This window comes from Aotus nancymaae, unplaced genomic scaffold (genome assembly GCF_030222135.1).
Source record: "Aotus nancymaae isolate 86718 unplaced genomic scaffold, 86718_ANA_hifiasm-v0.15.2.pri h1tg000079l, whole genome shotgun sequence".
Classification (NCBI taxonomy): Eukaryota; Metazoa; Chordata; class Mammalia; order Primates; family Aotidae; genus Aotus; species Aotus nancymaae.
Genome location: NW_026988494.1, coordinates 14,253,012 through 14,266,937, shown reverse-complemented (window position 1 = coordinate 14,266,937; position 13,926 = coordinate 14,253,012). Strand labels below are relative to the sequence as shown.

Sequence of the window (13,926 nt, the reverse complement as noted above, 5' to 3'; positions counted from 1 at the left end):
ATTGTGAACCTGAATGGTCAAAAACGTTCTTACAGAGTGATGGTAAACTAGGTTTTAAATGAAAGAATTCTAGATGTGCGAAACAGACCCCACAGGTGGGATTTTCATGCTCTGTTTGGGAGGATTGAAGACAGTGGTAAATCTCGAATGAAAATTCCGATTTGGTGGTTTTTAAAGATGAGATTGGAAAGTAGATTGAGGTGACACTGAAGAGACCTTTGTACGCCAAGGTGAAGGTTTCAAAAAGCAATGTGTGTACAGTGGATAGCTGACAAAACAGCAGAAATTATAAATTTCTCTCATTGTATTCTGAAAGAGAATATCACTTCTCATTGTAATAAAATGACTACATCAGATGCAGAAGATGCTAGAAATACATGTGCATTTGTCCATTTTCATGTTGCTGATAAAGACATACCTGCCACTGGGTGATTTATAAAGGAAAAGAGGTTTAATGGACTCAGAGTTCCACATGGCTGGGGAGGCCTCACAATCATGGTGGAAGGCTAAAGACACATCTCACATGGCAGCAGACAAGAGAGAAAATGACAGCTAAGCAAAAGGGCTTTCTCTTATAAAACCATCAGATTTCAGGAGACTTACTCGTTACCACGAGAACAGTATGGGGGAAGCTACCCCCATGATTCAATTATCTCCCAGCAGGTCCCTCCTACAACACGTGAGAATTATGGGAGCTACAGTTGAACATGAGATTTGAGTGAGGATACAGCCAAAACATATCAGCAATGCAATGAGGAAGCAATCAGAAAGCTTCTACTGGAATGCTAACAGCAAAATGAAGAAGAGTCAATACAACATGTCATAAAAATATAGAAATGAAGAAGTCATTAACCTCGTCTGAGCAGCAGTGGAGTACCGTAGTTACAATCTCAGGATTTGAAGTCAGGAGCAATCAAGGTTCAATCCCTCACCATGCTGCTCACTTGTCCTATGTCTTTGGTCAGGTTATTTAAATCTCTCTAATCAGAGTTTCTTCATCTGCAAAATGAGAATAACAATTCACACCTTGCAGTTTTCTCTCTATATGTAAGGATTAAACAATGTAATTCATACAAATAATTCACCATAGTTTTATCATAGTAAATTAGTCAATAAATATTTGTTATCATCACATCATTATACTTTACATAAAATAATTACCTATCATACATTGTCCCTTTTTCTCTAGAATGTAAGATCCCTAAGACCAGGGACTTTTGTCTACTTTTGTCATTGATGTATCCCTAGTACCTAGAATAGTGTCAGGCATGTAAAAAACATGCTCAATAAATAATTTGTTGAATGAATTATTGTTGTTATTTTCACAATGGGAACTGGAAAAATAAGGCTTTAGTCAAAATAGAGAAGTCAAAAGTGAAACTGTTTTGAAGGCCAGATGATGCGACATATTTTTAGATCATTAATGTTGAGCTCCCTTTAAGGTGTTACCTTCCAGCAAACATCATCCATTGACTTAAACATATTATGCCAGTTCACTAGAACCAATCAGCAAACCTGCCATCCCCACTAAAATGAAGACCTAGAGTGTAGTGAAGAATATGCTTACCAGCTGTCAGTTCTCAGAAAGGAAAGAGCTTCCTCAGTGTAGGGTAGCAGTATTTGATAATAATCGAAACACCCAGAACAAGAATTCCAAGGAGGCTTCAATTCATAGAAGCTGGAAATGAAACTGATCTGTTTCCAAAGATTGTGTGGCCTTCCCTGTTGTTCACAATATACAAAACTCATTTTTTGGTTTCAATATCAAGATTTTTGTTTAAAATTCTTTTTATGGCATTTTTGTTAAAATTAGTTGGTTGTCATCACCTCACTCATTCCTTTCTAAATTGTTTCGTTTTATTCTTTTAATTAATGTTGGTTGGTAATTAGGGTGGACAAATAGAACTTTAAAAAGCTTACAGTAACTTATGGCTGCTGAATAGAAATAGGGGACAGAGTTGAGAACATTTTCACACAGTGATAGGGCTGAATATATGAGAAACAAGCAAATCAAAACAGTATTCCAGCAATAAATATGTTAGTAGGAAAATAGTACTTGTGAATTAAATAACTGGAAAATAATTATATAAATGTCAGCAAGTAAAGTTTATTATATAGTGAGTAATATAACTAAATTGGAATAGCCATTTATATAATCAACCATGGGAGAACAAACCTAAAATGGAAAGATTTACCGAGAACAAATACTCACTTTGAGATTAAAGATACTGCCTCAACATTTCTGAATGAAATAACACCTTTTATATGGAAACTGATGTTACGTAATAGTAAGTAATTTAGTATCTATGTTCATAGTCTTAGAGTACTGTAAATCTTATTGGGAAAGGCAGGTTAAATTGGACATTTCAGAGAGATTTCATGTTTGAAAAACAAGCTATGGCAAAAAAAGGATAAACAAGATCTAAGTGTTTGATAAATCACTGTCAGAGCTACAATTGGACCAAGATAGCAGTAGAAACAGAGGCCCCGAGGAGGCAGGGGAAGTTGAAGATGAATGGTATCCAATGTTACCTTTAATAGAAAACAACTTGGACAGAATGCTCGTAAGCACTCAGGTTTCTTTATTGCAACTTCCCTTGTCTTATTTTCCTTCACCACCTTGAGAGTGATGCTCCAGATCTCTGGAGCTCAGCACTGGAGTGAGCCACACAAAGTCTCATTTCAAGATGCTTTGCTATATTTTTGTATGCTTCAACCTTAAGAGAAGGCCATAAAATCGGAACAGTTTATTGTGCTGGGGCAGAAAGCAGAGTCACTGAGCTGATAGGCACTACCCTGGTCTCTGCAAAGCCCAGCTTCGTCACAGCCACCTTTATTTTCACCCTGCAGGCACTCTTATGGGATTTGCTAGTGTGAGAGGGAGGCTAAAACATGTAGACTGTGCCCAAAGATGCCCAGTTGAAATCACGCTTCGTTGCAGGGGAGATTGTAACTCCTGGTTGCTTTCTTTGATTTGAGCTTTGTATTTCTTTTATTTCAGTTTATCTTCCACAGATTTTACAAAATACTTTTCCCCAGAGACAAGAATGTTTCAGTTTCACCATGCGGAAACCTTCTTGCTTGAAAAGTGATAGGTGTTTATAAGAAAGGCACATGTCTTTCTTAAAATGGATTCCAGGGTGATCAAGTTTTCACCTATGCAAGTCCTCACTGGGAAATAAATGTGACTGTAAATGTTTGATTTTAGGCATAAAACGACATATATGTAATATAGTCACCTCTAAATATTTTGACAGAAATGGAATATATTACATTATAATGTTTTAAATGCTCCAGATGGAATATTTGAACCTTGATTAAATGCAGTATCTTTGATTTTTAAGCCCTACAGACTATTACAGAAATGTGAAAGATTCTTATCCATTTTGCTGATTAATGAATAAGGATTTGAGCTCTTATTAAAAATATTCTGGGAATGTGAGGGATATAGAAATATCTGTCAGAATTTCTGCCTGTAAAAAGTTTTCAATTGAGGTAAAGAAGTAATACTTGCAATAAAAGCAAACACTGCAAGGGTAGTCTATGAGATTAAGCACCAGATTTGTTCTCCACTTCGAAAGAGGAAGCACCTGAGAAATCAACGAATTCAACCTCCTTGTTTTATGCAATGTAAAAGTTAGTCCCAAAGAAACATAGAAACCAACTCAAACCAGTGTTCCCTGACTCCAAGTTGTAGACTCTGGACTCCAGTCTCACTCTTGGATTGCTGTAACAGCAGCAGATGTGAAGCTGGTTGACTGTGTCACTGGATCCTGGTTACCACTTTAGCTGAGTCCATGAGACAGATCACCCACACACAAGTTATATGAAGTGGGTTTATTACTGTCAGATAGGTAGCAGGGAGCAAGAGAATATGAGATTTCACTGTGAGACAGTTTCCCAGCTCAAGAAAGCTGCCTAGGATAGTTGGGGTGTCTTTTGTACATGCTCTGCTTGCACCACAGCTGAGGCATCTCACAAAGCAGCCTGCCCTGGGTTTTGTACCCCAGAGCAATAGGACACCCTGGGTTAAAGCCTGGAAGGAAATCCTGTTTTCTGGAGTGAGGGGCTGGAAGAGAGCCCTGGCTGTTCCAACCAGCTCCCCTCTTTTCACAGGACGCTGCATTCGCAGCACATTCTGCAGTTATTCTGGAGAACTACAAGTGAGAAACAGGGCAGAACTGGATCAGCCCAAGGCCACCTGGGGAACTGTCCTGCACAGAGAAGGATGAAAGCCGGTCCTTGATCCATGACAGCTGAGGTACCAGGTAAGTTGAGTTCTTGTGGTTAACCACAGACAAAAGATATGTACTTACATCACTTGGGGGGATGAGGAGGACAGTCCAATAGGCCAGTATTGGCAACAGGAAGGAAGAGGATACACCCGGCACCCTCCTATAGTGAGTCCTGGAAAGGAGAAAGAAAGCAAAAAGAGAATAAATGTGTATCGCATGTCCACTGTGTCCTAGGCCTACTGATTGGTGATTTTTATGCAGCAGTTAATATTTACTGAAAGAAAGAATTATTTATTTCTCACAACCTCACAAGATATGTTTATTCCTAGCTTCAAAAAGGACATTAAGGATTATTCGCTCAGTCAGCAAATGTTCACTCATAGCCTAGTGGGTTCCAGGTCTTGTGTTTCATACAGGGCTACAAAGATGGCCCCAATTCCTACTCTCTTAGGAAAGTAGACATATTGAAAATTGAGCTCCAGAATTTATATATATACTCTACCTTGGAGTTGTATTACCATGAACTCAGAGTAGTTATAAAATATTTTGAAGATCACAAAGCTTAAAAATGGAAAAGTTAGCTTTCCAAACCAGAGCTTTTTAAAAGTACTTTAAAGTCCCTACCCTTTCCGTTACAACTCACAGCCTGCTGTTTGAGAGGGTGGCAGATAAAATAATGTCATTTAGGTAGAATGTATTTGAATGAGGAAATCCAGGTAAGAACAGGAGCCCACTCTCAAGCACAGTGGAAGAAGCTAAGAAGACAGCTATTTAAATGGATTCAAACCCAAACATCTTGAGTGAGTGAGAGATTTTGCTCCCAGAGAGAAGTTTGCAAAATCAGAAGAGGCTATGAGAGGAATCATGTACTGTGTCTAACAGACGAAAAGGAATTAAAGAGAAATTAACCAAGTGCAGCCAAGATCATTTTTCTTTAATAATTCATATAAAAACTCATTCTCTCTTCTCCTTTCTGTCTCATATACACTCTCACATATGTGCTACAACCCAGTGTTCAAAAATCCTTCCCCTGTCTCTCCATACCTCTAATCCCTGCAATATATGCAGACCTGCCTGGAAGTCTCTTTGAAATACATGGGACAGAATGGAGGAACGAGGATGTATCTAATTTCAAAAGTCATGGCCCTGTTCTGTGCTGGTATAGACTGAGGCCTTATGCTGAAATAGCCCAGAGATACCTTTTGAGACCAGGATACTTGTGAGTCTGAGAGTTGGGCATGCATGTGGAGTGTGGAAAACAGAAAACACTTATTGTGGAATCATTTTTGCCCCTTTGGTTTAAATTGTGATTTAAGCAAAACACCAACAGGTAGCCTGTTGGTGTTTACCATTCTGAGATACATGTGCAGAACGTGCAGGTTTGTTACACAGGTATACATGTGCCATGGTGGTTTACTGCACTCATCAACCTGTCATCTACAATAGGTATTTCTCCTAATGCTATCCCTCCCCTATCCCCCCACCCCCTGACAAGCCCCGGTATGTGATGTTCCCCTCCCTGTGTCCATGTGTTCTCATTGTTCACCTCCCACTTATGCGTGAAAACATGTGGTGTTTGGTTTTCTGTCCCTGTGTTAGTTTGCTGAGAATGATGGTTTCCAGCTTCATCCATGCCCATGCAAAGGACATGAACTCATCCTTTTTATGGCTGCATAGTGTTCCATGGTGCATGCATGCCACATTTTCTTTATCTAGTCTATCACTGATAGGCATTTGGGTTGGTTCCAAGTCTTTGCTATTGTGAATAGTGCTGCAATAAATATACAGGTGCATGAGTTTTTACAGTAGAAGGATTTCCAATCCTTTGGGTATATACCCAGTAATGGGTTCTACTATAATCCCATTATTGGTGATTACCATTCTTAAGTGAGGCAGCCTTTGGAAAACTTGAGGCTTGTGAACTTGTGTTGGATATGTAAATGCAAGAATCTCAGTGTTTATATCTAAAACAACTGTAATGAAAACGTAGAATTGTCCTCAGAGCAGTTGATATGATTTGACTGTGTCCCCATTCAAATCTCAACTTGAATTGTATTTCCCAGAATTCCCACATGTTGTGGGAGGGACCCAGGGGGAGGTAACTGAATCATAGGGGCCAGCCTTTCCCATGCTATTCTTGTTATAGTGAAGATCTAATGGGTAATCTGGGGTTTCTGCTTTTGCTTCTTCCTTATTTTCTATTGCTGCCTTGACTTAAGCCTGTAATCCCAGCACTTTGGGAGGCCAAGGTGGGTGGTTCACGAAGGCAGAGGTTTGAGACAAGCTTGACCAACATGGTGAAACTCCGTCTCTACTAAAGATACAAAAATTAGCCAGGCATGGTGGCACATGCCTATAATCCCAGCTACTCAGGAGGCTGAGACAGGAGAATCGCTTGAACCTGGGAGGCTGAGATTGCAGTGAGCAGAGATTGCAGTGAGTGGAGATTGCAGTGAGCAGAGTTTGCACCACTGCACTTTATAGCCTGGGTGACAGAGCAAGACTCCATTTCAAAAAAAAGAATCGCCTTTCTCCTCCTGCCATGATTCTGAGGCCTCCCTAGCCATGTGGAGCTGTAAGTTCCAGTTAACCACTTTTTCATTCCGGTCTCTGTTACGTCTTCATGAGCAGCGTGAAAACTGACTAATACAGCAGTTTTGTGATTCTCTTACGGATGAGTACTAACAACACTGGCCTATAGTGTTTGAACAAACATGTAACTATAGTGAAATATGCACAATGGAAATGAGTAAAGGGCTTGTGGCTATTGTGTTCACTGTTCCAAACCCCTAGAGCAGAACAAAATACTGAATACTGCCCCGCCCCCTGCAAATAAATGACAACTCAGGGCTACAAAAAGGTCAGTTGTTTCAGGGGACTCAGTTAACTCCATATACTTTCTATGCCCTGAGAAAATGTGACCAAAATACTAAACTGTAAAAATCACAAAACCTTAAAATGTTTTAGACTCAAGGCAATGTTAGAGATCACTTGGTTCAGTGATTATTAATCTTTTGGGGGAATGGAAATAATCTAATGTAATTTGGTGACTCCCTGAAAAAATGCACATATGCCTATTAATACAATTTTTCATGCAACTTTGGGGAGTTCAGGACTTTCTTAACACCTTATTACCAGATTAAAAACTCCACAGCTAGTGAAACCCTCCATTAAATCAAAACTACTCACTTTGCAGAGTTCAAGTGCCCTGCCCAGGGTCACATGGCTACCTGGTTGGAGCAGAACAGGGACCACATAAGCCAATACCTAGCCCACATCTGATCAGACTTACCACCCAAACTATAGCAAGGCTTTATCCCAGGGACTTAAATTCACCTCCTAAAGTTAACCATCAGGTTTCTTCTTGTTTTAATTTATGATTATGCCTTATCTAGCTCCATTAGTAACTCTTTAGATAGGCTTGAACTAAAAGATTTTTAATTAGGTAGTACTATTTCTTTTTGATTAACTGCATTTTCTGTTCTGCTGTTTTCATTGTATTTTTTTTTAAGTTTTCTTGTTACTTTGAAATGCCAAGGTATTATCTCTTTAAGAGGTGGTAGAAAACATTTTAAGGCCACTCATGATCATCTCAGGGATAGTACTCAGAGTATCAGATATTTATGCTGCTACATTAAATTGCTTTAATGTAAAATGAGATTCTAGAGTAAATAGGCTTTAAAATATCAGAGGCAGTTATCACTTCTATTGAAAGTCATAGGATGATAATCTAAAGTAGATATTGTCAGCTTTTCTGATGAGGTAGGCATGCTAATCTTAATACATAGATTTAAAGAATGACTTTCCTGGTAGGTAACTGGAGGTTACAATGTTATGTACCATTGTAATAATGGAGATTGTTCATATACTAATATATAGCCATTATCTTTTCATTGTATCACACCAATGGGCAGGAAAGTAACATAAATCTGAGTTATGAGCATGCGATCTTTTTCTAACCCTATTTTTCTCTTCTCAGCCAGCAGTTGGGTTCATCACAACTCCTTTGTTCTTCGTTTGTACCTTGAAAATAGTTCTATCATTGATTTATTAGACCACATATTGTTTATTTTTTCTTTCTCCTCAAATACACTCTTAGCTTATTAAGCACTGAGGCTCTGTTCTTTTATACTATGAAAGCACAGTAACTAGCACAGTGCCCCACACATACTAAATGCTCAATAAATGTCCATTGAATTAATAACTAAGGGAAGTGAATAATATTAATTTTCTGCATACTCCATTAGCTGAGGACATAACCAAACAATGACAGAAAAACTTTAATAAAAACTACAACAAAGAGACATTTTTTTTTGCCGTCCCTCTATTAAAATTGTTTGTCATGGTGCATTGTGCTACACCAGCAAAAAAAATAATAAATAAATGAAACAAGGGGACAAGACCATTGCTTCTTCAGAGGTAGGAGAGACTGAGAAGGTCATAAACTTACAGATTCGCTGAAATTGATTACGATATTTGAGACAGGATTTCTGAAGGATTTGGTAGAAATTAGATTTTCCTTCTATGCCCTAATAAAACAAAGAGGTTGAGTTTCTAAACACAAATGCTCTAAATAGGGCTTAAGGTAGAAATGTCCTCAGACTTCGTCAGTATTTATAGGAGGTTTGATGAACAGTTCAGGACAGATCTTACTGACCCATCATATATTCAAGGTCAAAGCCATGTTTCATAAGACATCTTTGTATCCCCAATACTAAGTATATAATCTTGAACACAATGGGTGTTTTATATACATCATATACATATATATAGATGTATATACATCGTATATGTAGATATAGATGTATATCATATAGATATATAGATATAGATGTAAATATAAGAATACATATATCCTTATATACATCAAGTTTTGTTAAGTGTTCACCTATGTCAAGCGATTTTTGAGAGGTGCTTAGAAAACCCTACCATCAACTTTATCTCTTCTATCCAACTGCCTAAGAATCTGAGACACTCATTGCTATGAATTCATCTCTTTAAGTTTTTCTTCAATTACTTGAAGTTTTTTGAAACAAAGAGTTAAATAACATTCTGTAGAATTTCTTAAAACATGTAGTATGGTATTGTGTCTTGTGACTATCCAAGAGGGGAGATATATTCAACCAGCTTTTCCAAACGTATCTGACCCAAAAACTGTTTTTAAAAAACATATTTTTTGACTATTATTGCACAGAACACCCATTAGCAATGAATACAATGAACTAATTCAAACTAATGTATTATGGTTTCTTTGCCATAAGTAAAGTTTGGGGGACCTTACTGCAGAGAAACTCTTGAGAAGGTACTTAAAGTGAAAGGAAAGAAAAGGGGGAGATCCTAAGAATAAATGCAATTATTTTGCAATGAATGTGTTATTTCCCCAAAGCCCTCTCTCCTCTTTCTTTCCTTGGGAGAGTGGAGCGTGAAAACTCAGGTTCTCATACTGTGTTTGCTGCAAACAGCGATAACAACAACAATCATTCATGGTTATTGAGCACTGACAAAAAACAATGTGCACATTTTTATGTTTCTGCATGGTCATGACTTTCTGAGCAAAAATTATTGGCAACCTGGCTGAAAGGATAAGTGAATAGTAAAAGCCCCGAAAGTTAAAAAACAGTGAAATACCCTGGGGAGATGTACAGGTTTGTCTCTGTTGCAGCCACGTGCTCGTGTTTCAAAGAACTGTAAACACCTAAGGACCTTCTTGAGTTTGTCTTAGGAAAGACTTGTTTACATCACAAAACCAAAAATGTTTCCGTTTTTCTTAGGAAGGAGGAGGGGTAGCTGTTTAGCGCCAGTAGAAGCTCTGAGGTTCATAATTGCAACGCTTTTTTCTCTCCTGTGTACAAATCCTGCTTTGCATGCACAGGAAATATCTGCCGTCATAATTTTGCTCTGTGGGAGGACTGGATCCAGAAACCTTTGTTAACTGTCAGGATAAAATAAACATAGATATTAAGAACATGTCAAGCCTTCATTATGTTCCAGGTACTGTGCTAAGAGCTCTGTATACAATATCTCGTTTAATTTTCATATATCTTCACAGCGTTAGCAGATGAGGTAAGTATTAGGATTGATTTACAGATGATGAGACTGAGGGTCAGAAATGCTAAGTGACCAGTCAACCCAGGTTCACACTGCTCATAATCAGTTGGGATGTACTTCTAACCCAACTCAGGACTCATACTCATTCTCTTAGGATGCCGCTTCTTATGAGGTGGGATTCTATCTGTTTTGCTCATTGATGTATCTCTAATGCCAAGAAGAATGTTTTGTATTCAATAAGTGCTCAGTAAACATAGATTGACTGATTATTGTACTATTCTGAGGAGTTAGAAACGTGGGTAACATTCTTGGGAGCTAAATTCCAGTTAGCAAGTCACTAAAAGTGCCATTATATAGGTTACGTTTAATTCAACCATGTATTCTTTTAAAGTTATTAAAGAATATATCATGGAAATATTTAGAACCTTAAAATTAGTCATAGATAGAAAGCACTATGATGTGATATATATGGCTTGTATTTAAACTGAATTCAGTCTAAATGGAGTGAAAGAAACACATTTGTAGTTACACACTAAACAAAGAACTTTTTTATGCTAGACACAGTGGCTCACCTGTAATCCCAGTACTTTGGGAGATGAAGGCAGGTGGATCACCTGAAGTCAGGAGTTCAAGACCAGCTTGCCCAACATGGCGAAACCCTGTCTCTACTAAAAATACGAAAATTAGCTGGGCGTGGTGGCACGCACCTGTAATCCTAGCTACTCGGGAGGCTCAGGTAGGAGAATCTCTGGAATCGGAGGCAGAGGTTGCAGTGAGCCAAGATCATGCCACTGCATTCCAGCCTGGTTGACAGCAAGACTCTGTCTCAAAGAAAAAACAGAAAACATTTGTCTTATAACAAAGATTAATTCTTTGCATTATGATTAGTATAACAGATTTCTAAGAAAATGTAGTTCAGTTTGGCAGATTATATTAGAATAAATCATACATGAATAAAATCTACATACAAATAGAAAGGAGGGAGGACTTGACCTTAGGTAGTAAATTTATTTACTTTAATTTCCATGAAATGTATTAATTAGCACAATGAATTGTGTTAAAATATATAATCCAATTCCCAGTCTACTCAACCTATAGAATACAGAATTAGAACAATACAGCTTGATGTACAGAAACTGAAACAAACTGACTTTTAAAAATATATATGTGTATGTATAAAACATACAGCTGTATGCAGTTTTAAAGTTTACAACAGCTAAAGAACATATGAACAATAATTTTGGATACTGGCTATGTGGCTGTGATAATTAACGCCAAACTAGGGAACAACTTCAACTAATGGAAAATACAAACACAGGTTTTAATTGGACTAAAGGGACTCCTAGTGCCATTAATAACGGATTTTGAAACACACAAAATAAATATCCTCTAGCAACCACTTTCAATGCAACAGTGGACCAAAAATAATTTTTTACTTCAACATTAATTCTTATATGAGCACTGCATTTGCCATCAAATTACTGGCTTTACTTCTTGTTTATTATATCGTTAACTCAGGCTTAGGAACTACATACATTTTTAATTCTCACTTTGGCATTGGCATCCAAGTGGATATATGATACATTTAGAAAGAGCCATTATTGTTTCTTTCAAATCATAAAAATTATGAGCACAATGGAATTTTCTCTAGAAAAACAGGCTAAAATATTCTTGTATTTATTCTGAGTCTTTCTGAGCAAGATCTATCTTTTCATACCCAATTATAAAAGTATTGATTTTTACCTAGGAATTAAGAAACTTCAGAAATTGGAAACCTACTAACCTTTTTTCTCTTCCATGCCCTCATAGCATCTTAGTGAAATAAATACTAAGTATTTATTTTTAATACTATTAAAAATAAATACTTTCACTAAATTTACATCTTAAAATAATTTTGTCTATGGACTATCTAGGCTCTTTGCTCCTAGACTTGGAGTTTCTTTCTTGCTGCATCTCTCTAAGACTTTACATTCTTTGCTCCTGTTCCTGCTCCTGAGTTTTTTAAAGTAAAGGTTTCCATTGAAAGACAGGTCAGCTTCCTGGAGCTGAAAGTAGACCAGCATTTGGATTTGAATGTGGAAATGTTATCACTCAAAACTCTGAAAAGGGGAGTGATGGTAGAAGGTGTTTTACAGTCATGATACATAGCTGAATCTGGAACCTGAACTATCTTGTCATTATAGTTATGACTTCATTAAAATAGAAACCATCTAAAACTCTGAATGACAAAATATTTGGAACGGTTTCCAGTATTCTAACTGGGGTGCAAATTGAATCAGAGAAAATTCACATTGGGTGAATACCCCTATAAAAGCAAAGTATAAGTCTCAAAGGTAAATTATATACCTGGAGATGCTAAACAAAAATTTCTTTACAATAATAAAGTCTGTACATAGGCTAGGAAGATATTTTCAGAGCACAGACAAAGGCTGTTTTAAACACATGATATTCATAGGAGGTAGTCTATGGATGAAACAAGAGGCAGAGAGAGGCTTTACATTATGAAAACTATAGAATTGGCTATCTCCATCCACTGGGGAAGAAGTAAAGCATAAAATAATAAATAGTAGGTCACAATTACAGTTCCTGCCAGTCTGGAATACAACTCTTCTTTCATGAAAACTCCTGGTAAAGATTTGTGTAAAGAAAAACTCATTTTTAAAATTGGTGAATAATTTTAAAAGATGCCAAAATAAGATCTAAATCACGATACTACAGAAAGAGGAGGGATTTGGAAAAGCAAAAATAAATGTCAGGCAAAGAATACTCACCAGAAAATGGTTGTTACAGACCAGACAGTTATCTTAAAATGCCTTCCATGAATTAAAAAAATTTAGTCAGTTTGACTGTGAAGCTAGAACAGTAAACAAAGATAGAGAAAGTCAGGTGCGTGATAACAAGACAAAAGAAAAAGATTAAATGTGAGCTGGGCTGGCAGATCTCAGAAAATGGAAGGGGAAAAATCACAGAATTTAGGCAGAAATTAAACAAATAACTGATATTGCTAAACAGTAAGAAACACGAGGGAAAGATGAAAATCAGCAAGGTGAAATGGAAGTTGATAAAGAATTTAAAAGAAAAGAAAATGATAGATACAGAAGAAAGGCAAATGAGAACCAATGTACATATAATCAGTCTGACATAAAGAAACAATGACAATAAAAAATAATGTATAATTCAATATATTTAAATGCATAATACAATAATGCTCTTCAGAGGTAAATAAATACTTCAGTTTACAGTTTGTAAAAGCACACATGTCATAAGGAAAAAAATGAATGATTTCAGTGATCTTAATAAGTTACTTGATTTTTTTTTTAAAAGACGGGGTTTCACCATGTTGGTCAGGCTGGTCTTGAACTCCCGACCTCAGGTGATCCGCCCGCCTTGGCCTCCAAAGTTACATGATTTTTTAAAAAAGACTTAATTCCTTTTCATATCTGAGGGAAAAAAAATAAAATTATGATTTAAAATAATTACTTTCGGCCTCAGATCTATTCACTAAAGCATACAGTGCCAGCAGACAGTAAAATAATAGCTTTTATTTCTCAAGAAAATAAGCAATGACTTAAGAATTTTACACTCAGAGAAGCAGCGATAAAAGGATGAAAAATCAGACCTACATTATTGAACACAGAAAAAA

At 36.9% G+C, this 13,926-nt stretch overlaps 1 protein-coding gene across 1 annotated transcript in view; it reads right to left on the bottom strand.

Moving 5' to 3' along the window:
• Positions 1-431: 431 nt before the first annotated feature.
• TUSC3 (tumor suppressor candidate 3) overlaps positions 432-13,926 on the bottom strand; it is a 303,958-nt gene continuing 290,463 nt past the window's right edge. The window contains exon 9 of the mRNA XM_064368759.1: positions 432-999. Coding sequence (XP_064224829.1) covers positions 971-999 — 29 coding nt within the window. The 3' untranslated portion in view covers positions 432-970. The remainder of the gene's footprint in view (positions 1,000-13,926) is intronic.